This window comes from Manis pentadactyla, chromosome 3, assembly GCF_030020395.1.
Source record: "Manis pentadactyla isolate mManPen7 chromosome 3, mManPen7.hap1, whole genome shotgun sequence".
NCBI lineage: Eukaryota > Metazoa > Chordata > Mammalia > Pholidota > Manidae > Manis > Manis pentadactyla.
Genome location: NC_080021.1, coordinates 65,817,831 through 65,839,511, shown reverse-complemented (window position 1 = coordinate 65,839,511; position 21,681 = coordinate 65,817,831). Strand labels below are relative to the sequence as shown.

Here is a 21,681-nt window from a genome sequence, read left to right as displayed (position 1 = left end):
TAGGTCAGCTGGTACCTGCGCACTGGGCCAGCCTCTCACGGTGTGCGCCCCAAGCAGTCATGGCCTCGTGCTCAGATGCGCCCTCCCTTGGTGTAGTGTGGCTTTGCTGTCTTGCAATTCTTTATGAACAAGAGGCCCGCATTTTCCCTGGGCACTGGGGCCCACAAATGTAGCCGGTCTGCCTGTGGCTATCATACCAAGCCCCAAGCCAGTGAAGCATGCTTTAGCCCAGGATTGTGTGGTAAGACAGAGCACCTCCTGTGTGCCAGGCAAGGTGCTGAACACCAGGGATCCAGCCTAGCAAGGCGGCAGTTCCTGCCCTCCCAGAATCTCAGTGCCACCTGCGTGTATTACACAACGCAGTGCAGTACGCAACAGCATGACACAGCTTGCCATTCCTTTATGACCAAGGCTACTTCATAGCCACAAGCAAGAAATCCAGTTTCCTAGTCACTGAGAAAATAGACACACCCTTCTCTACACTCTCTATGCCTAGGCAAGCAGTCTGCCCTCTTTCTTGTTCAGATGGATGAACTAACTTTCTGTACCCCTAAAGCCCATCCTTCACTTGGGATTGAGACCCCAGCTCTCTCTCACCAACTTCAGCCAAGGTTCCTTTTCTCCTGGATCACTGCATATGCAGAGTCCAAATATATGTCTTGCCTAAAAAATATCCCCAACTTCTCTAGTTTCCATCCCATTTCTCTATTACCTTGCAGTGTACAGAAAAACTAAAAGAAATGTCCATATGTGCTGCATAAACTTCCTCTCCCCCATTTCTTTTGGAGCCACTCTAATTACACTATTTTCTCCAATGTTCTGCCAACATCCCTTTTGTCAAGATCACCAATGATCCCCATTCAGTCAGTCCAATGGTCAAGTCATAATATCCATTTTTCTCAAACTTTGACCAGCATAGCTGCAAGACTTACTTCCCTTGGCCTCTGGAGTACCTCATTCTTGGTTTTGAGGTCCCCAGCTCAGTGCCTGGCTCTCGCCACTCTGTATTTACATTTGCTGCCCTGGTCAACTCATCAAGGCATATAAGCTTTAAATGGCACTTGTGAGAGCTCACAGATTTAGGCCCTAAACCATCCTATGAACACAAGACTTACTTAACCCACAACTTTCTTGCCATCCCCCTCTTGGATTTCTGACAGACATTTCAAACTTAACACATACTAAACAGAAATCCTGATTTCTTCAACACCACCTCCTCTTCCTGCCATTTTCCCATGTCAATAATTGGCAAGTGCACTTTTCCAGCTGTTTGGGCCAAAACCTGTGGTGTCAACCATGATTCTTCCCTTCTTACTCCTCACATACAATCTACTAACAAGTCCTGGCACCTCTACTTCCTAATCTCTAAACTCTGACCCCTTTCACCACCTCCTCCAGCAACCCCAGGCATCCCCTACATGCTCACCCTGTTCTTGGTGCCCTGCTACAGCTTATGCTCTGCCCATCAACCAGACATTCTTTAGATATAATAACATCATGCCACTTTCTGCTTAAACACTTCTCACCTCATTCAAAATAAAATTCAAAACCCCCACGTGCTCATGTGTCTGGCACTATCAGGCCTCTCCACCTCCCGGCCCGCACCCCTGCCTAATATGCTCCAACCACACCAGGCTTCCTGTGGCTCGCTAACTCCACCAAGCACAGCCCTGCCTCCGGGCCTTGGTGACTGCTGTTTCCTCTCCCAGGACATACTTCCCCATATGACAAGGTTGCTCTCTGCTCAATTCTTCTGGGTTTCTGCTAAAATGTCACCTAGTGGACCACTTGGCTGAAATAGCTTACCTGCCCTAACTGTACTCTCTTTACACACCACCTCATTCTTCCAAGCACTTCTGACCACTATAACCATTTATATTTATATTTACTTGTCATCTGTGTCCTCTGGTAGGACATAAACTCCCTGCGGGCAGAGACTATTTTGCTCACTGCTGAGTCCCCCACATCTAGAAGTGTCTGGAGCATAAGAGGCTCAGAACACACCTGCTGTTGAATGAGCTAACAACCTGGCATGTGGAACATCCCTGGCTCCAAAATGCACACAGTCCTGTTTATCCCCATGCAAATTCTGTTTAACAACTCTCTTAAGGAATGTGTCACATGCAAATACTTATCAATGTGCCTCCGCTCATTCAGGGAGGATCTGACAGGAAGAGAACTCAGACACCCTGGGCTCCTAATTCCATCTTCTGGGCTCATTTTACTTCATACAGTGCAGAACTAGGTGGAGGCCTACTCCTTTCCAGGAAAAGTAAGGCCATACTCAGATTGAAAAGTCGAGGGTGGATTGAATTGGGCCTCTTCTAGGCTTTGAGATTATTTCTCACACTCCATCTTCCCTCTCCTACCTCACATACCTGACCTGGCCTGACTTGACATTTCTCAGAAAACTTTACTTCTTAAAGTCAGAAGTTCGCCTTTGCAGTGATGAGCACAAGGATAGGCAGCTCAGCCTCTGAGGGGCACCAGCCTAGGGAGGCTGGGCTGCCACCTTCTCCTCGAGGTTGGGGACCAGAAGGGAGTGACTGTCCAGGACCACAGGGGAGCTGCATGGATTACGAACCTGCACTGACTCCAACATGTAAACGTCTTTCCCTTCAAGGTTTTGGGAAATAATCCACCTGTGGAGGGAGTGGGAATTGCAGGTCTTGTTCCATCTCCACATCCTCCCTAACTTGCAGGATAGAACATGGAAAACTAACAGATGAAGGTTCATGGTAACAGACAACATAACCTACAGATTCAAATAGTAGGATCTGAATGGCTTGGTAACTTGTAATTCATATAATTATCTGGCCTTTATCTGGTCTTCAGTTTTCTCAACAATAAAATGAGGACAGCACCACCATGCAGATTACACAAGAGTGCACACTAACGTATTTCATACAAACACACTAGCGTTGCCGTCATGTGAAGTGGATGGGCCAGTCACCTATCTGAGCTCAGTTATTTTACCCTTAAATATGATCATAAGGTGATCTTCTGGCTCAAAACACTTTCATCCTTCAGTGAAAATTAAATATAGTTTAAGCTTGTTCTGATGGAAATGACACCATTGAGCCCATTGAAAGGTTCTATTTCTTTAGTTTTGGATGAACATCCCTTCACTGTCCTCTGTCCTTCACTCACTCGCATCTTTCAGTGCTGAGGATGAATTTCACCTCTGTTAGCATTTTCTCCAGTTTACATGTGGTTCCTGCATTCTTCCGGAGCACTTTGCTGCTTCTCCTAGCACACATTTAAAAAAATTTAGCTTTTATTAGGCTTGGCTGGTCGCATAAAATGCTCCTTGAGGACAGGGAATACCCTCTTGCCCTCTGTATCCCCACAGACCTACAAGCACTTTGCAATTAAGAGATGCTCAATGAACAGCTAATGAGATGTTGAAGTGTCATCAAACCCTCATTTACATGTGGCAGTAGAAGAAACTGTGTTTTCTGCCTTTCCTTCAGTTAGGGAATGGTGTAATGCAATTCAAGAGTAAGATTAAGAAATAAATATCAAGAGAAATGTGCTTTCCTCAATAACTTTTTTCACTATCAAAGCTTAGACAAGGGACATAATTAGATGAACAAATAGACTGAAACACTTCATGGAAAAAACACTAAATGGGAACCTGGAAAGGAAAGAGACTCCACAGAAAGAAAATTCTTAGATATGTAAAGGGAGAACATTTAAAGTATCACAGGGGAGGGAAAATAAACTACAGAAATTGGAAATGATGTCAGTGGTCAGTGATAGAGAAAATGAATTGGGATGCATTTTACATGCTTTTTTATATAAATTAGCTGAACTGAAATGAGTAAAAAGCCTATTAATAAGATGGGACAGGTTTGGGATTCTGAGCAGAGAAGAGATAGAGAGATGTGTGCTCTTGGGAAGCTATGATTATAAGAATCTTGGGGAGGATTTTGTACACATACTAACCAAAATGGTGATGTCTACAAAGGGGTTGTAATGTAATTTGCAAAAATAAATGTTTCCTGAGCACACAGAGTAGTTGTGGTGAATTGTTTCTCTGGGCTTTATTCTTATGAATGAAACAGAATGAAAATGAAATTAATTCTTAATTTTATTTTCTGGATAATTTATATACTTTCCACAGAAAGAATTTAAGATAACCCACCAAATTTATACACAATAACTATAGAGTTTTTTTTTTAATGAATGAGTACATTAGAAGAAAAATTGAGGTGGGAAAGGTTAAACAAATTCCAGAGAGAGTGGTCAGCACAGGTCTGCTGCCCTGAAGGCTGTCATCATTTCAGGCCAGGACACATAGTTCTCTGGCTCATGGGGTGCAGAAGATGAGACACATCAATTTCTCCACATAAATATAAATGTTGCTAGCATAGAGCAGAGATGGAAATGCCTCACAGGCCTGTCCCCCATAGAGGGGATATTGTGCTATGGCAGGACATACCCTCACGGTAAATAAACCAGCAAATCTCACAGTTTTCTTACTTGTAAGGCTGACTATGGGCTAACTCCAGATGGCTCTCTTAGTGTCAGAATGCAGACCACTGGAGGTCAGGCATCTTGCTTATTTTAAGGGTAAAATTTTAAATATCTAGAAAAAAAGGGGCCATTATGTATCCTTCTGGTAGCTGACAGAAGCAAGTTTCTCTTTCAGTTTTATGAAGCAATGAGGTAACAGGTTATACTAATGAGTTACTTGGAGTGGAGCTATTACTCTTTGCTCAGTTGAGTAGAAACCCCTAGGCTTTGCTATGTTAGCTGTGCTGAGAATAGAAATGATATTCTCTGATGAAAATTAAGAGACCTAACTGGGGAAGATTCCATGTGGAAGGCCACAGCCCTGGAGGAAAGGCCTGTGATAGACCTCAGAAAGCTACTTGGGATCCTCACAGACCTATGAAGTAATTGGCCATCAAGCCTTCAAAGTATATGCCACAGAGTATGGCTATGAAAATTTTGTACTGGGAGATTTGGATGTGGGAGTTATAAGTTATCTATCTTGACCAAAAACAGAAAAGAAAGAAAAGGAAAAGGACCTCAATAAGACCTTGAATAGAAAAAACTCATTATATTAGATTCTCAGTGAAAATTACCTTATCAGAGGGTAGATGATTTAAAATAAGGAATCTTGGTAACTTTATCAACCATAGACATCTCCCATAAAAACTTGTGTAAAATAAACCAAAGGCAAGTAAATTTGTTGACTCATGTTATAGGGTTAACCAGAGTCAATTAATATTAATTGAATTAATTTTAGAGAATTGCTTTGACTTCTCTATCTGTATTCTACAAACATTACTTCCCCTTCATACAATCACTAAGGTCTCCCAGGTAAATTAACTCCACAGTCAAGGTCTAGTAACCAAATTAAGAAAGCTCTGTCATCCCTGGAGTATGGCCATTATCCATACTCTCCAGTACTCTGTGGACAACCTCAAAGAAACTTCTATCATCCTTCTCACATATTTCAACCTCTGGTTTAAATCTCCCACAGTCATTCTACTGGAAGGAAGCTGGTGAACCACACTTCAGGGGCTTTATTCTCTGAAACAAGCACAATGCACAATGCACCACAGTAATAATATTTGAGGGACAAATGCATTGGCTTCCTGAGGCCAAGGATCCTGCCTTTCTTGTCACCTCTGTACCCCCAGCACTACCCCCAGTGCCTGGCACACAGCATTTATAAACACCTGCTGAATGCATAAACAGAAGAAACAAACACTTGAGGGTTTATCAGTAGCGATGTTGGCCACTTACATAACTTCATTCTCACATTCATCCTACACACAAGAGTGGTCTTCGCATTGTATAGAAAACTGGTACACCTGCCCTGAGCAAATAATAGAGCCAGCATCCAAACCTGGGTCAGCTCCACTCCAAGTCCCCAGCCACCATGCCAGTTTCTCATTTGAATTCCTAAGGAGTGTAGTGACCAGGAGAAGCTCACAGATATTCCCCGGGGGGCTGAGGGTGGGTGGAGAGGGGCATCCAGCTAAGTATGGGTAGGAAGCACTATACATATATTCCATTCTCAGTGAATATTATTGAATCACAAGGTCAGAAAAGACTTAAAGGCACCCTGATAGACTTAAACCTGGCATCTTGTGTCCCCAGCTGATCCTTGGGGGCCCACTAAAGGAAATCCTTCTCCACTGTCAGCAGACAGACATGCTCCCCAGGCAGTATGGCAAAGGCCACACCACAGTGTGCTGCTTTCCCAGGCTGCCACTCCAGCATGACACCAAGGGATGCTACCGATGACAGGCTGTGCTGCTTTGGAAGAATTTAGTCTTTCTGGATCCCTTATTCATAATCAGTAAAATGAAGATCTTCAGCAAAAGAACCTATATGGTCCATACTGACCTCAAAACTCCAAGCTTGCCTGTTGCCCAATTGCTTCATACTGAAGTGGATTGTGCATATAAGACAAATCAGCTATGTTCTAAATATTGTTAAATCAGTTATTTGAAACTTAGAAACTATGTTTCACAGAAACAATGGTAATGGTAGATATGGTTTCCAAACCAATCCATGACAATCAAGTTAATCAATAATTCAGGCAAATACTGCCCATATACAACATAAAATATTAGAAAATTATAGTCAAATATCAGCAGTTACACAAAAGTGAAAAATGGCAATATCTGAGTTAAATAATGGTACTGAAGAAAATGCAATTTTAATTTCATGAAGAGGTACTTTAGTAAAGTTTCTGAAGGGGTCATATAAATATTTTCAAAAGCTTTGGAAGGTGATTGTACTGGATTAAGACATCTTTCACTTTTAAATGGATGGCTTTCCTTTCTCTTAATATAAGAAGATCATTATCTCTATACTTATTGCTTATCAACCAGGAGCTGAAAGTGGAGAAATAAAGAGAAAAGAAAAATAAAGAGTTTGTAAGCAAGAGAATGAAGTCCTTGAGAGAGGGTAGGGAAATGATAAAGAGATGCAAGAAATGTTCCTAAGCATGTCCATGACAGGTAATTATAAAATAGAAGAGGGAGGGGGATAGCACAGCTTCAGGGAAGTGGATCATAAGAGAAAAAGTGAGCAATTGGTTATTAGATTGTCCAAGATATCCACAAACTCATCTTTATCTACAAACTGATACTGTTCAGGGAGTGCTATAAGTATACTACATACAACTTCACTATAATTTCAGACCTACATATTTTGTCAGCAAATAGAGCTCAAACATTTAACACATATTTAACTGAGTATCTCCTCATATATGTCTTTGCTGAACATCATAAATGATTAAAGAAAATGAATACCATGTAGCCACTACTTTTTGGGATTCTTTGTTTACATTTTCATTTTTTTGCAGCTTCAAATTCCAGACACAGTGGTTGCAAGCAGCAGCATGTTTTCCTGATTAAGAGCTCAGGCTTGAAGCCAAGCTTCTGGAGGTTAAATCCCAGTGCTGTGACCAGCCTCTCTTTGCTTCCTCCTCTGTAAGATGGGAATAATGAACAACACTACCTAAATCATGGGGCTGGGTGGGAATGAACTAAGTTCATGAATGAACAGTGCTGAGAATGACACCTGGCACATACTAAGTGCTCAAAAAATATATATTAGCTGCTATTATATTTGTATATAAAATCCACAACAAAAATACCTATTGAATTTTTCCCTTTTTATTAAGTGAAAAAATAGGGTGCAGAATACTATGTGAGTATTCATTATCTTTAAGGAAAAAAATAATAAAGTGTCTACATAGTTGAATGAAAAAAAAAATAGTAGCCTTCGCAGGTGCTTTCAATATGTTCATCTAAACAAAGTGTATTCCTGGAAGGATACACAAGAAATTCAGCTGAAAGAAATGGAGTAGAGAAGATGAAGGGAATTTTATTCTTCTTTCTAAACCCTTCTGTACTTTGATCATTTTGTTCCATACTCATATTATTACTCAGTAGACTTTTAAAAAATCATTAAACTTAAAAATTTTCGTCTGTCAAACTAGGAATAACATTGGTAGCCATTTAATCCATCAATCCTACCATTATGTAAAAGTTAATACAAAACTCATCCACTAAACCATCTGATCCCAATTAAATGAGGTGAAGGGATAGCAAACCCTGATAACTTTGTATGTTCTTTGTCCAACCATCTACAATTCACAAATTTAATCAGTAAATACTGATGTCCTCCAGCTTAAACAGGGGCACTTCCTACAATGACTTGTGATCATTCTTTAGGACAGATGCTTAATGCTTTGCAGAAACAATGAGTCAATATGCTTGAAAGAAAATAAAGTGATATATGTTTGGGAGGGTTAGTAAACTAATTTATTTATCTCACTAATATATGTTTTCTTATTTTGATTATTTAAATATAAATCATGTTAAATGTAAGAAGGAATTACATATTGGAATCCAAGCATACTAAAATGGACTCTCTACAGCACCCTGACTTCTGGCCAACTGAAAAAATGAGTCAAACCAGTAATGAGGCACAAAATAGGCAAATGCTAAAACACTGCATTTTTCACTTTATGGAAACAGTCCAAAATTCAGAGGTAAGGCAACTCATTTGTTATATTACATTCCTGACAATATAAAACAATAAAAGAGAACTTTATTTCCAAGAATCTTATAATCTAATTAAGGTTAACACTGCATATCCGCTGGGAAAAAACAGAAGAAAGAAAACAAATGCCATCAAGACAAACAAACCCAACAACCCCAAGTAAACATGTGTTTTGTTTTCTCACATCTTAATAGCCTGGCTATTTTAGATACAAATATTTGTTTTGCCAACAAACGTTTCCAAAATGTTAGTTAAAATTGTTTCACTGAAATAGTTTATTTTTGAGCTGAGCAAACTGTTAACTTCTCCAAAGTCCACAAGCCATCTGTGAAAATGAGCAAGTATGGCCTACAGATTTTTCAGCAAAATGTAGGGATCCAGATGCATGCTACCGCACACCTCAGGATCATTTCTACAGTGCACAGAGGTAGGCATGCTAGGTAGCACAGATGTGGCCCCAAGTCTGCATGGATAGGAAGACGGCTGGCAGTTTAGTTTTTCATCCTGTCACACCGAATTCCTGTGAGAGCTCCGAGTTCTCCTGCAACTTTGCACAAGAATGTTCTTCTGTTTTCAGGTGCTTTGCTCTACTTTCCTGTGCCTTGGCAAGGATCAAAAAAGCAGAGGGAACAAATGGTTTCCCATGCATATTGAATTCCCTCTTATACTGATTTTTCCTCTGTCACTTGAAATTCAATATTGGCAAGATTCCCGTATATCACCTTAACCAGTAAATTGTCTACATGCAGTCAGAACGTGAAAAGGTAGATTTCAACATCAAGTTTTTTTGTAAGAGATCCAAGTGAACTAATTCTTTGAAAAAATAACTTTTCTATGGCATCCATATTTAAATTTATTCCTAATAAATAGTTTTTACTTCACATTAACTTAAAATGTTGTATACACAATTGAGACTCTCTTCTTTCTCCGATTGTTTTATATTATTTAAGAAATACAATGGTCCTTTCATAAGAATTTGGTCTCGACATTCTTGATTAATTTAATAATACCTAACAGTTATCAAGCATTAAAGAGCTATGTGCTTCATTTTCCTCATCTGTAAAATGGGGACAAATAGTACCTACGTCATGAGTAAGTTAATGAAATTGCAAGTAATGTAATGCAAAGCTCTAAAAACAATGAATGTATTTTTACTATGTATTATTATGATAGCAGTCATAATTATTATGAGATGTTTAAGAGATTTTGGACAAGAATTATATTTTCAAGCAAAATTATTTATATACAACACAGTAATTGGATTACAAATGAGTGTTCATATTTTGATTATACATATATTAGTCATATGATAAAGAAAAATATTTTTAAGAGAATGTCTTAAGTACTCTTGAGAAAAGTCAATTTAAAAGATTTCTTCTTAACAATTACTCTCAAGGGGTAAATTATTTATCACTTTTTTGAAAAAATGAATTCAGTTATATTGGTAATGATATGCCTTAAGATTTTAGGGTTCAGCACAAGGAAATAGCATACTCTTTATATGTCAGTGGCTACAAGATGATTATATATGAGTTTAGATATTAGTATTAAAGGAAAATATCTTTTCCTTACATCTGTCTTTGAATATGGAAGAAAATCATTGACTTTGTAAAAGAATTGTTTTTAAAAAGTAATTAAATTTAAATTTAAAAGAAATTTTCTTTCAGAAATTTGATAAAAAATGAAGTCGGTCATTTAAAATTTAAAGTAACCATGTATTTGTGATCCTGTGATAAGTTTTAGATTTGAATAAGTAAGAAAAAAGAGTTGACTCTGATCAAAATTTCCTTTTATAGAGAGTAGAATTTGAATTTACCATGGAATATTCTTTTTCTCAGACACTAAACACAATCTCTACAATAGAAAGCCATTTAATTGGGAAGATGTGAATAACTGGGCAATTGTAGCAAATGATATATATATACTATACATCAAAGTTCTAAGATTCTTCCTCCAATAAAATGTTTATAAATATATACCTTTTGAAAAGGGACAGTTTCAATGATAATGGAAATAAAAATATTTTGAACTAAATTAAAATCAACAAAACCATCAAATTTTGTGAGATGCAACAAAAGCAATGCTTAGAGGGAACTTTATAGCATCAACTGTGTATATTAGAAAAGAGATTTAAAATCAATAATATAAGCTTCAACCCCTAGGAAACTGGAACATGAAGAGTAAGTTAAACCAAAAATAAGCAGAAGAAATAATAAAACTCAGAGATAGCAATGAAGTTGAAAACAGGAAAACAGAGAAAAATCAATAAAACCAAAGTTGGCTCTTTGAAGAGATAATGAAATAAAACCTCTGGTCAGGCTAACCATGACAGAAAAAGAGAAGACACAAATTATTACTATCAGAAATTAAAGGGGCCATCACTAGTTATCCCATGGACATTGAAAGGATAATAAAAGACTATTATGAACAACTCTATGCCCACACATTTTATAACCTAGATGATATTGACCATTCCCTGAAAGATATTCTACTAAAACTGACACAAGAAGTAGTAATCAGAATAGGCCTATATCTATTAAAGAAATTGAATCAATAATTAATCTTCTACATCAGAAAGCACTGGTGAATTCTACCAAATATTCAGAGAACAAATGATACTAATAAACAGAAGAAGAGGGAACATTTCCTAACAAGCCTATGAGGTCATCAGCATTATACCAAAACCAGACAAAGACATTATAATAAATGAAAATCACAGACCAACATATCTCATGAACATAGATGTAAAGATCTATGAAATAGCAAAATTGAATCTAACAATGTATAAGAAGAATTATATACCATGCCAAAATGGGATTTATTCCAGGTATGAAAAGACGGTTAAAAACTGAATATCAATTAAGTGTAATCTATCACAACAGTCTGAAGAAAAATCGTATGATCATATCAACAGATGTAGAAAAAACATTTGACACAATCCAATATCCATTCACAATACAAACTCTCAGCAAACTAGGAATAGAGGAGAACTTCCTCAAGTTGACAAAAAAGGTAAAAATCTACAGAGAACCTATATCTAACATCATACTTAATGGTGATAAACTAGATGTTTTCTCCCTAAGACTGGGAACAAGGCACTTACCACTCCTGTTCAACATTGTACTGGAAGTCCTAGCTAATGCAATAAGACAAGAAAAGGAAATAAAAGATATTCAAATTGGGGAAGGAAAACATAAAACTGTCTTTTCTTGATTGTGTATGTAAAAAAATCCAAAGAACCAACAGAAAAAGTCCTGGGAATAATAAGTAATTATAACAGGGTTGTAGTATACAAGAATAATACCTAAAAGTCAACTGTTTTCCTGTATATCAGCAATGAGCAGCTGGAATTTGAAATTAAAAACATAATACCATTTATATTAGTATTACATACATATATATGTGATATATATGATGTACAAGAGCTATATGAAGAAAAGCACAGAACTTTGATGAAAGAAATCAAAATCTAAATGAATGAGGAAATACTCCATGTACATAGATAAGAAGATTCAACATTGTTGAGATTCAGTATTTTCAATCCTTTCCAACTTGCTCTATAGATTCAATTCAATCCCAAACAAAATCCCAGTTACTTGGATATTGACAAGCTGATTCTAAATTTTATACCGAAAGGCAAAAGACCCAGAATAGGCAACACAACACTGAAGAAGAACAAAGTCAGAGGTCTGACACTACCCAAATTAAAGACTTAGTACAAATCTTCAGTAATTAAGGCAGTGTGGTATTGGCAAAAGAATAGATGAATAGATCAAGGGACCAGAATAGAGAGCACAGAATTAGACTCAAATATAGCCAACTGGCCATTGACAAAGGAGTGAAGTCAATTAAGTAAAGATAGGTTTTTCAACAAAGGTGCTACAACTAGGCATCCACATGCAAAACAGTAAGTGTAGATACAGACCTTACACTCTTCAAAAAAATTAACCCCAAATGGATCATAGATCTAAATTTAAAATGCAAAACTATGAAATTTCTAGATCAAAACATAGGAGGAAAAAAAAGAACATTCTATGAAAGAAAAATAGATAAGTTGGATTTCATTCAAATTAAAAACTCCTGCTCTTCAAAATACACTGTTAAGAGTTCTTTTCCTCCCTGCCTGTTTTAAGATCCACCAGCATCATGAAAGACAAAGTAACTATATGGGCCACAAAGTTCATGACCAACTGACTACTTCAGCAGAAACAAAGGGTCATTGATGTCCTTCACCCTGGGAAGGAAACCATACCTAAGACAGAATTTCTCAAAAAACTAGCCAAAATCTACAAGACCACACCAGATGTCATCTTTGGTTTTGGACTCAGAACTCATTTTGGTGGTGACAGGATAACTGGCTTTGGCAAGATTTATGATTCTTTGGATTATGCAAAGAAAAATGAACCCAAACATAGACTTGCAAAACATGGACTGTATAAGAAGGAAAAGACCTCAAGAAAACAGTGAAAGGAATGCCAGAACAGAATGAAGAAAGTCAGGGGGACTGAAAAGGCCATTGTTGGTGCTGGAAAAAAGTGAGCTGGAGATTGGACAACAGAAGAAGTAAAGATTCTGTAGTGACTTTATTTGTGCTGACTGTGCAGATTTTTCATGAGAGGATGAATAAACTAAGTACTTTTACATGAAAAAAAAGATGCTGTTAAGAGAATAAAAAGATAAACCACAGACTGGAAAAAAGTATATGCAAAACACATACCTGAGAAAGGACTTCTAACCAAAATATACAAAGAGCTCTTAAAACTCAATAATAAAACAGCCTGATTAAAAAGTAGGCAGAAGAGCTTGACACCTCACCAAAGAAGATATGCTGATGGCAAATAGGCATATTAAAAGATACTGAACATTGTATTTCATTAGGAAATACAAATTAAAACAACTAGATCACCTATTAGAATCACCAAAATCTGAAATACTGATATCAAATGCTGGTAAGAATGTGGAGCAACAGGACTCTCATTCATTGGCTGGTAGGAATGTAAAACCACATAGAACTTTGGAAGACAATCTGGCAGTTTCTTATAAAATCCAGCAATCACACTCCTAGGTTTTTACCCAAATGAGTTGAAAACTTATGTCTATACAAAAACCTGCCCACAAATGTCTATAGTAGCTTTATTTATAATTGTTGAAATTGGAAGCAACGAAGACGTCCTTCAGTTGGGAGAAGGAAGCTGGCACTGCTAGCTGAAGAGTACGCGTGATTTTTTTGAATCTAATAACTAAATTAAAATGTTGCTGAATGGCCAGAAAAGCCTCACTGAATTTCTGAAGATAGAAGGATTCTTATATGTCTTCAGATTATGTAAATTTTATTTCATTAAGATAGTCAAAACATAGCTAATGAACTCACTTTTAAAAATGAATGCCAAGGATTTGGAAGTTGCTAAGAGAGTATATCTTAAGTGTTCTCATTACAAGAAAAAAATTTTGTAACTATATGTTGATGGATGTTAACTACACTTATTATGGTGATCATTTTACAATATATACAAATACTGAATCATGTTGTACATGTGAAACTGATACAATGTTTTATGTCAATTATACCTCAATGAAAAACAAAAATGAATACAAAGGCACAGTTTTTAGTTTCTAAAATGAATTAAAAATTTGAGATTAAACTTGCCTATTTATGCTATTTTTATATTACACATTTATCCAAAGAAGAATATAGCTTTAATATTTAATTATAAACACATTAAAATAATTTAACATAAGATTCATGAGGAGGCACGTGCATAATATCTGGACTAAAAAGATACCTATTCTTCATATAACTTAAAAAATACACAGTAAAAAAGACAAATGATCCTTTACATGTCCCAAAAGAACCTTACAGTGTTATCTTTATATGTTCATATGACATAACAATTCAATGAATGATACAAGAGCAAATATCATAAAATGTGGGAGAACCACACATACTGTGTACTCATATGTACTTCATAATTCCAGGAAACTGAAAGGCAGAGAAACCTAGTCATACATAAGATCAAATAATGACTAGAGACTAACTTTCCAGTATTCAAAAACACTGACTTTAAACCCAAAAGACTATTAAAAGAAAACAAACCACTTGAAATTATTTCAACAAAAATAGACATTATTTTTACTATTTTTTATTCTATCTCTAAACAAAATCATTAGGGTATATGTGGTAAATCATTCTCTCTAAATCTTTAGTTTAATGACTGTATCTACTTTACTATAAAAGCTTCTTTTTCATCAAGTCTATAATTGTACATATGACTAGTAAGAATGGAAAATTAACACCAAAATCTTAGACTGATTGTGTAATCTAACTGCAAATGTTCAAAACAAAAAAAACCAAAACACTGTCTTACTTGAATTTTTAAAGTAATCGGCACTTGTTTTCCAATGTGGAATATCACTGACATTTTCACTTCTAAATATTCAATACAATGCTGATTCATACACACTCATTTTAGTGGGAAGTGGGGAATATAAGAGATCCAAAAATATTTTTTTCTCCCCAGTTCAATTCATTCATATAGCCATAAAGATATTGCAATTGAAATAAGAACCTAAAACATTAAGCATTTATTCAAATGAAATATAAAGTAGATCACTCCATTTTAAAATAAAATCATTACCACCTTTTGAAAAGTACAATTTCGCATTGTTTTCTACGTAGTATGGTTTTGTGCTCAGTCATCCACACTTTTTCATATGTCATCCCTTTTACAAATAAAATTCACTTAGCACATCGTTTCAGAGACAATCTTTTATGATACGACCAACTGATCTTTTTTTAAAAGCTCTAATCCTTAATTAAAGAAACATGAGTAAGTCTTCACCTGTTTTATATTGTACTCTTCACAGCCAAAATATCATAAAATAAAATTATTCTGCTATCTTCTTTCCTCATTCTATTATTCCACAGGCTCTAAAGAGGTTTTCTATCCTTCATTCACAAAGCCATCCTTATTTCCAAACCCTATTTATTAGTCCTCAAGAAGCTGACCCATATGGTTCATGTGAAAACACAAGATCTCCCTAAAATGGGGACAAGCCACTCTTCCCTCATGATGCCTACATGAAGTTTACAGAAGTAGAGAGGGAAATTCCACAATAACTTCTACAATAAATTCAATACTTTCAATAATGAAGTTTATTTTGAGTGTGATTATATAGATGTGAAATCTAAGTAAGAGGAGAGAGAGATGTATGCTAGGTTATATGAATACTGCATTTATACATGTAAACTGAGTGAAGACTATTACATCAAGCTAGTTATTTAAAAAAGGTAAGGGAATGATGAACAAAGATAAAAATGTTTAGAGCTGAGATGTATGGCAGAAAAAGTATTTGTAATTAGTTGGAATACAAGTTTAGGAATGATCTAACTTCCTAAGACTGTGTTTGCATGCATTGATGAGAAAATGTGAAATCCTAAAAACTTAAAAGAGTTTTGCAGGGCTCATCTGCTAACATTTACAAGCTAAGCCTAGTCAAAATATTCAAAATTTAAATTAGCATTATTTACATAATTTTTGTGTGTGTGATTTACGATAAACAGCAAAACTACCAAACTGAGCACAAAGTCACAGATGTGTCTCTCAATGTAAGACCATTTTACTCTGACTTATAACAAAGAACAGATCTTGGCTCTAAGAATAAAAGGCAAGAAGAATACTCTGCCTGTTAGAGAATAATAATTCATCTCATAATCCATGAAGGGAAAGGCTACATACATAAAAAGTTAAGAAAAAGAGGTGAGAAGTATGAGAAAAAAATCTAAGAAATGTAGGTAAAGACTAAATTAATCTGAAGAGTTCCAGAAAGAACTAATAAGAGGAAGAAATATCAAAAACACAGTAGGAAAATTTCCAGAGATAGACTTTCATTGAAAGGGCCCACTGAGGGCTGTGCAGAAGTAAGAAAACTGCTCATTCTCAGATATCGTTATGAAATTCATAGTAGGCTATGAGCAGGAAAGGGTGAGCCAGGGGAATCACTGTTTTCCAAGATCAATTCTTTCATGCAATTTGATTTTTTTTGGAAAAATATTTAATGATGATAAACATTAAATTTGAAGTGAAATAATCTATTTTCATATTAAATAGAGCAAGTAATCTATAATTATAGTTAATAATCATAGCAATACCTTTACAGTAATGCATCTTAGAAGCTATATATGTATCTTGAGTATGCTTATAATTAAATAAAATTTCCATTTCATGTGCTTTTGAAGTTACACACTTCATACAAAGATTTTTAAGAAGATAAAAAATATAAAGTTCATCCCATGATTATGCTGTTTGACTTATACTTAGGTCTTGCCAAAACTTGTAAAACTCTTCAATCATTGCATGAATATATGCTTGTAGAAAAATGCATTTAATCCACCAGAAATATAGCCTATAGGACTAATAAAGTGAGCATAATTACCTGCTGTGGGATCTGTAACTGCTTGGCTGGTGATGCCAGACGGTGGTTCCTGAAGCTGGTAAGTGGCATTTGTGGACGGCGTTGTTGGGCTGGTGTTGCTGCTCGTCATATAATGTGCTGGATATGGCGAGCTGTTATAATACTGTGCGTACTGACCCTGGCTGAAACTGGGATAAGATGGGTAGTCCTGCAAATCAAACCACACGAGAATAATCTATCAGCATCCTGCTGCTTACTGATAACTTTTCCAAGTATGACTGTAAATATATGTGTGTTTCTGTGTCTTCTCTCAATTCACAAAGGAGCACACAGCATATGCTGACTGAAGTGCTTAGACTTGCAAGCAAATTTTATGTAAGATCAGAAACACTCTTCCATATCTCTTCTTTTCCATGATGCATTACTAGGTAAAATTAAACCAATACGAAAACCAAACAACTCTCCATATGAGACTGTTAGAAGGGACTTTTAGAAGAAAAAATATATATTAAGAGGCTTAGGTAAGCTCTCACTTATAGTGTAATATAAACAGATCTTTCTTTATATAAGAAAATCATCTGTTGCATTTAAATTTTTTTTCTGAAGTTAAATTGGCTCTTAAAATTACCTGCTGTGAACTGTTAAATCCAGAGGAATTTGTGAGTGAATTATTTCCTGTATATAATCCTGATGATGTTGTAAAACTGCTACCTAAAAAAAAAATGGAAAGAAACATGGTTGACTAAACTTTGCAGAACAATGTGCCTATAGGAAATTGGTATTTAGATAAAGCAAAGTTAGGTTATTATTATTTAGATACAGCAAATGCATTTGGTTTGTCTTCAAAACCAGAATCCATTGCCATGGCAAAAATTCTGTTCTCTTAAAATGGCTGACAATTTTAGTTCCACTATATTACTAACGATTAAAGAGTAAAGAGGTTTAAACTTCTGAGGACATGAATAACTCATATAAACTACAGGCAAAATCAGACATTTGTGCAAAAACATTAGACACGAGCTTTCCATTTTTATTTGTAAAACACACAAGGATTTTTTATATCTTTACATTAAATGTGCTTAATGTAAAATGATGAGATAGAACTCATAAACTACAGGCAAAATTAGACATCTGTGCAAAAACATTAGACATGAGCTTTCCATTTTAATTTGTAAAACACACAAGGATTTTTTATATCTTTACATTATATGTGCTTAATGTAAAATGATGAGATCAGATTAGATGATCTTTAGAGTTCTTGCAAAGTCAAAATCTATGACGCTACTATAAAGAACTTAAAATGCTTTCAGGCTTGTGCTTGGCATTATAAGGGCCCATTGAAAAAGCTGATTATTTTATTTTACAGAAGAAAAAATGTTAGCACTTGAAGTATTCGATAAAAAAAGGTCAAAGAGGAACATAATCAATGTTTGATGTTTTACATGTCTAGGAAACACTGTATTTATTGAAGGTCTGAATATGTTCAGCAACAAACACCCTCGGATATAAACATATGAGCACATCTTAGTTCCTTCCTCCACTTATTATACTATCTTATTGTTTAATTATGCAAAGCAACAATGTACTATTTTTGTTAATTTTACTGGCAAAGATTTTTGGAAAGACAATATCGTGGGTTGGCAAATGTGGAAAAAAATGTCATTCATCGCTGCAAAACAGGAATTTAAATAGCACAATCTTTCCATTAGACTAGTCTGTCAATAACTAAGAAATTTTGTATATCATTTAACCCAGCAATTTTATTGCCAGATATTTACTCAAAGGAAAAAAAGTAGGGATTTATACAAGGGAATAGTTAGCAAAGATGTTCTTCAGTGTTGTTTCTAATAACAAAACATAGAAAGCATCCCCAAATAGGTGTTATTCAGAAAATGGAGCACTATGAAGCTGCTGAAAGAGTATTATAATGGTGTATAATGACCTGGGGAAAATGTTCATACTATATTATTAAAGTAAAAACTAAAATATCAAAAAATGTTTTTGGTGATCTCACTCAAAATATTTTTAAAAGCATAAAACACTTTAAAAAGCACAGAAATCTCAGAAATGTTATTTATGGAGGAGTATAATCATTAGTCTCATAATATTCATGAAGCCAGTGCACATTTAAAAATTTTCTACTCAGAACCTGTGCTGTTTCTATAAATAGAAAGACCGTTTTTAAAAATTATAATTTTATGGCAAATGAGTGGTATAGGCAATAAATGTATTGGTAGTTTAAGGGGGAAGTTTCATTGCAAACCAGCTATTCACAGATTCCTTCACATATGATGCGACAGTCAGTATGTGTCAATTATTTACTTATTACCGAACATTTAAATGCTGGCTGATGAGTCAGAAAACATAGTTTCCAGTTCAACACTTATGAGCTATTTGGACTTTGGACAAATCATCTAACCACTCTAAGATACAACTTCCTTATCTTCAAAAACTCTTAAACAGCTCAAATGAGGCAATGTTTTAGAAAGCCCAAAGAACTATCTATAATATCACACAAATGTTAGGAACTATTAGTTTCTTCCAGTAAACATTTCTAAAATTTCTCAGTGTATTTATGTGTGTCTTCCCCTTTTTACTTTCCTAAACCAGATAAATATGGCAGTCTCTTTGCTTATCTAAAATTTTTTTCCTATTTATCAAGCATAACTTTGAAAACTTGATCCAAGGATTTGTTATTTTTATTAAGAAGGGAAAATATTTCCAAAGATGGTTTCAAATTTAGTTATCACACAGATTAAATTTGAGTTTCTTCATTTTTATCTTTAGGGAATACTCACTGTTCAAAGTTCCCAGAACACCTGTCACAGATAAGAAGAGAGCTCTCACACTAATATTTATTCCACTGTGAACACTTGGGTCTTGTGAGACCAGCTTCCCATATAAATGCTCATTTGCATGTGGCAATCACATACTTATTAAACATGTATTAAATTCTGGGCCCATGGTGATAATTACAAGGGGATAAAAAGATGACTAAGACATAGTTGTGGATCTCATAGGACTTACCAGATTGACATCAATTTTATAATTGGACTTCACGGGCATATGACTCACAGTTGATGTATTTGTAGATCAGCAAATAATTAATATTGATATTATATATAAAGCAAAGCAAACTTATAATGAGCATGTAAAAAACTTCCTGAACATAAATTTTAAATTTCTTTTGGATGATATCAACATGAATATCAATGTATTTTTTAACTATTATATACACTTGATAGGAAAAATTACTTTGGGTTATAACTTGTTATTTCCATTTAAACTACACAGCTTTAGGTTATGACTTGCTACTTTCATTTATACTACACATTTTTGAACAATAAATACTAACCTCAGTAATCCCTAACCACTAAGAAAATGAATAATATACAGAAAATATACTTTTTAAGTGGATGTTTTCATTCCATAAGTTATTCCTTGGAACAAAGTAGAAAAAGACATGGAAGCTATACTGGCACATAGAGGCCACTGAGGTATGAGGTATGCCCAAGTAAATCACAGTTCAGTACTCTAAATGGTACCCAAGTGACTTTCCAGACCTAACGCTACTTCTAAGACTGTACAATAGCTGGACTTCAACATAAGTTATACTCATTTACTGGCTGACTATAGGCTGAGATTCCATTCCATTTAGTATGCTAGAGCAGGAGCTTAATGGCACTCCAGTGGCCTAGGACACTGAATGCAACTTCCAAAAGGATCTAACTTACTTTCAGGATGAGGCGCATATATTAGGGAATCAGGCTCAGGCAATATCAATGCTTCATCACCAGAATCAGTTTTGCAGGGCCACCCCACCAGCCTTCATGGAAGACTTACAGAAAGAGAACTATGATTTAGTCTAGCCATCAGTCCTGGATTTCTGCCATAGCCTCCTTTCCACTTCCCTGCCCACCCACACCTGGTTTCTTCAGTTCACCTTCCACTAAGGCACTGAAACGGTTGCTCTAATGTGCATATCTTTTCACTCCCCTCCTTACAAAAGTAACTGTTAGAGGCTCCCTATTGCCCTTAGGAGAGAATTTAAACTCATTACCAGGACTTTATTTGTTAGCCCTGGTCTGGCTCCAGCTTCTCTCTTGGATTTCTTTGGTCTCTTCTCAGTAACTCCAACTGCATGCATCCCCTTAATTTCAGGGAGGCAATGTGCAGTTCTCAAGGCTACTCTTTGCCCTTGACTTCCTCCCATTGTATCCTGGCTAATTTCTAATCAATGTCACAATTCAGCATGAACTAGAAAGCCCTTTCCTCAGAAAAACCTTCCTGAATTCCTCTTCTCTTTCCTCCTAAAGCTGGGTACTGACTCTACCTATGAATGATATGCATATATTATATACATAGAGCTATTATGTACATATGTACATATTAACATATATACTCATGACTTACTAGTCAGTATTTAAGCTAATTAGCATCAATTAATTAGTAATTAGTTAAGCAGTTAACACAAATTAACAAATACTAATTATATTTAAACTAATTAGTCCTTTCCCTATCAAGTGGGCTTAAAAGAAACCTTAGAGCTTATTAAATAACTAGACATTTATAGTCAACTTATACAAATATCCCCAGCATTTGTGTATTATACAAATTATACAATTTACAATACAAGTTATACATATTATAATAACACTAAAAATAGATAACATCCTTTGAGTACTTACTATACATTAGGGGTATGTTCACCTTTCACATGCTTATCTGTAC

General features: G+C 35.6%; 1 protein-coding gene and 1 pseudogene across 8 annotated transcripts in view; one reads left to right on the top strand and one right to left on the bottom strand.

The window, feature by feature from the left end:
* EYA1 (EYA transcriptional coactivator and phosphatase 1) overlaps window positions 1-21,681 on the bottom strand; it is a 346,202-nt gene that overhangs the window by 81,394 nt on the left and 243,127 nt on the right. For all 8 annotated transcript variants that reach the window (XM_057497983.1, XM_057497982.1, XM_057497984.1 and 5 more), the window contains 2 exons: window positions 17,579-17,661; window positions 16,972-17,158 (listed from right to left, as the gene is read on the bottom strand). In XM_057497983.1, coding sequence (XP_057353966.1) covers window positions 16,972-17,158; window positions 17,579-17,661 — 270 coding nt within the window. The remainder of the gene's footprint in view (window positions 1-16,971; window positions 17,159-17,578; window positions 17,662-21,681) is intronic.
* On the top strand, window positions 12,685-13,156 carry LOC118912826 (40S ribosomal protein S24-like; annotated as a pseudogene).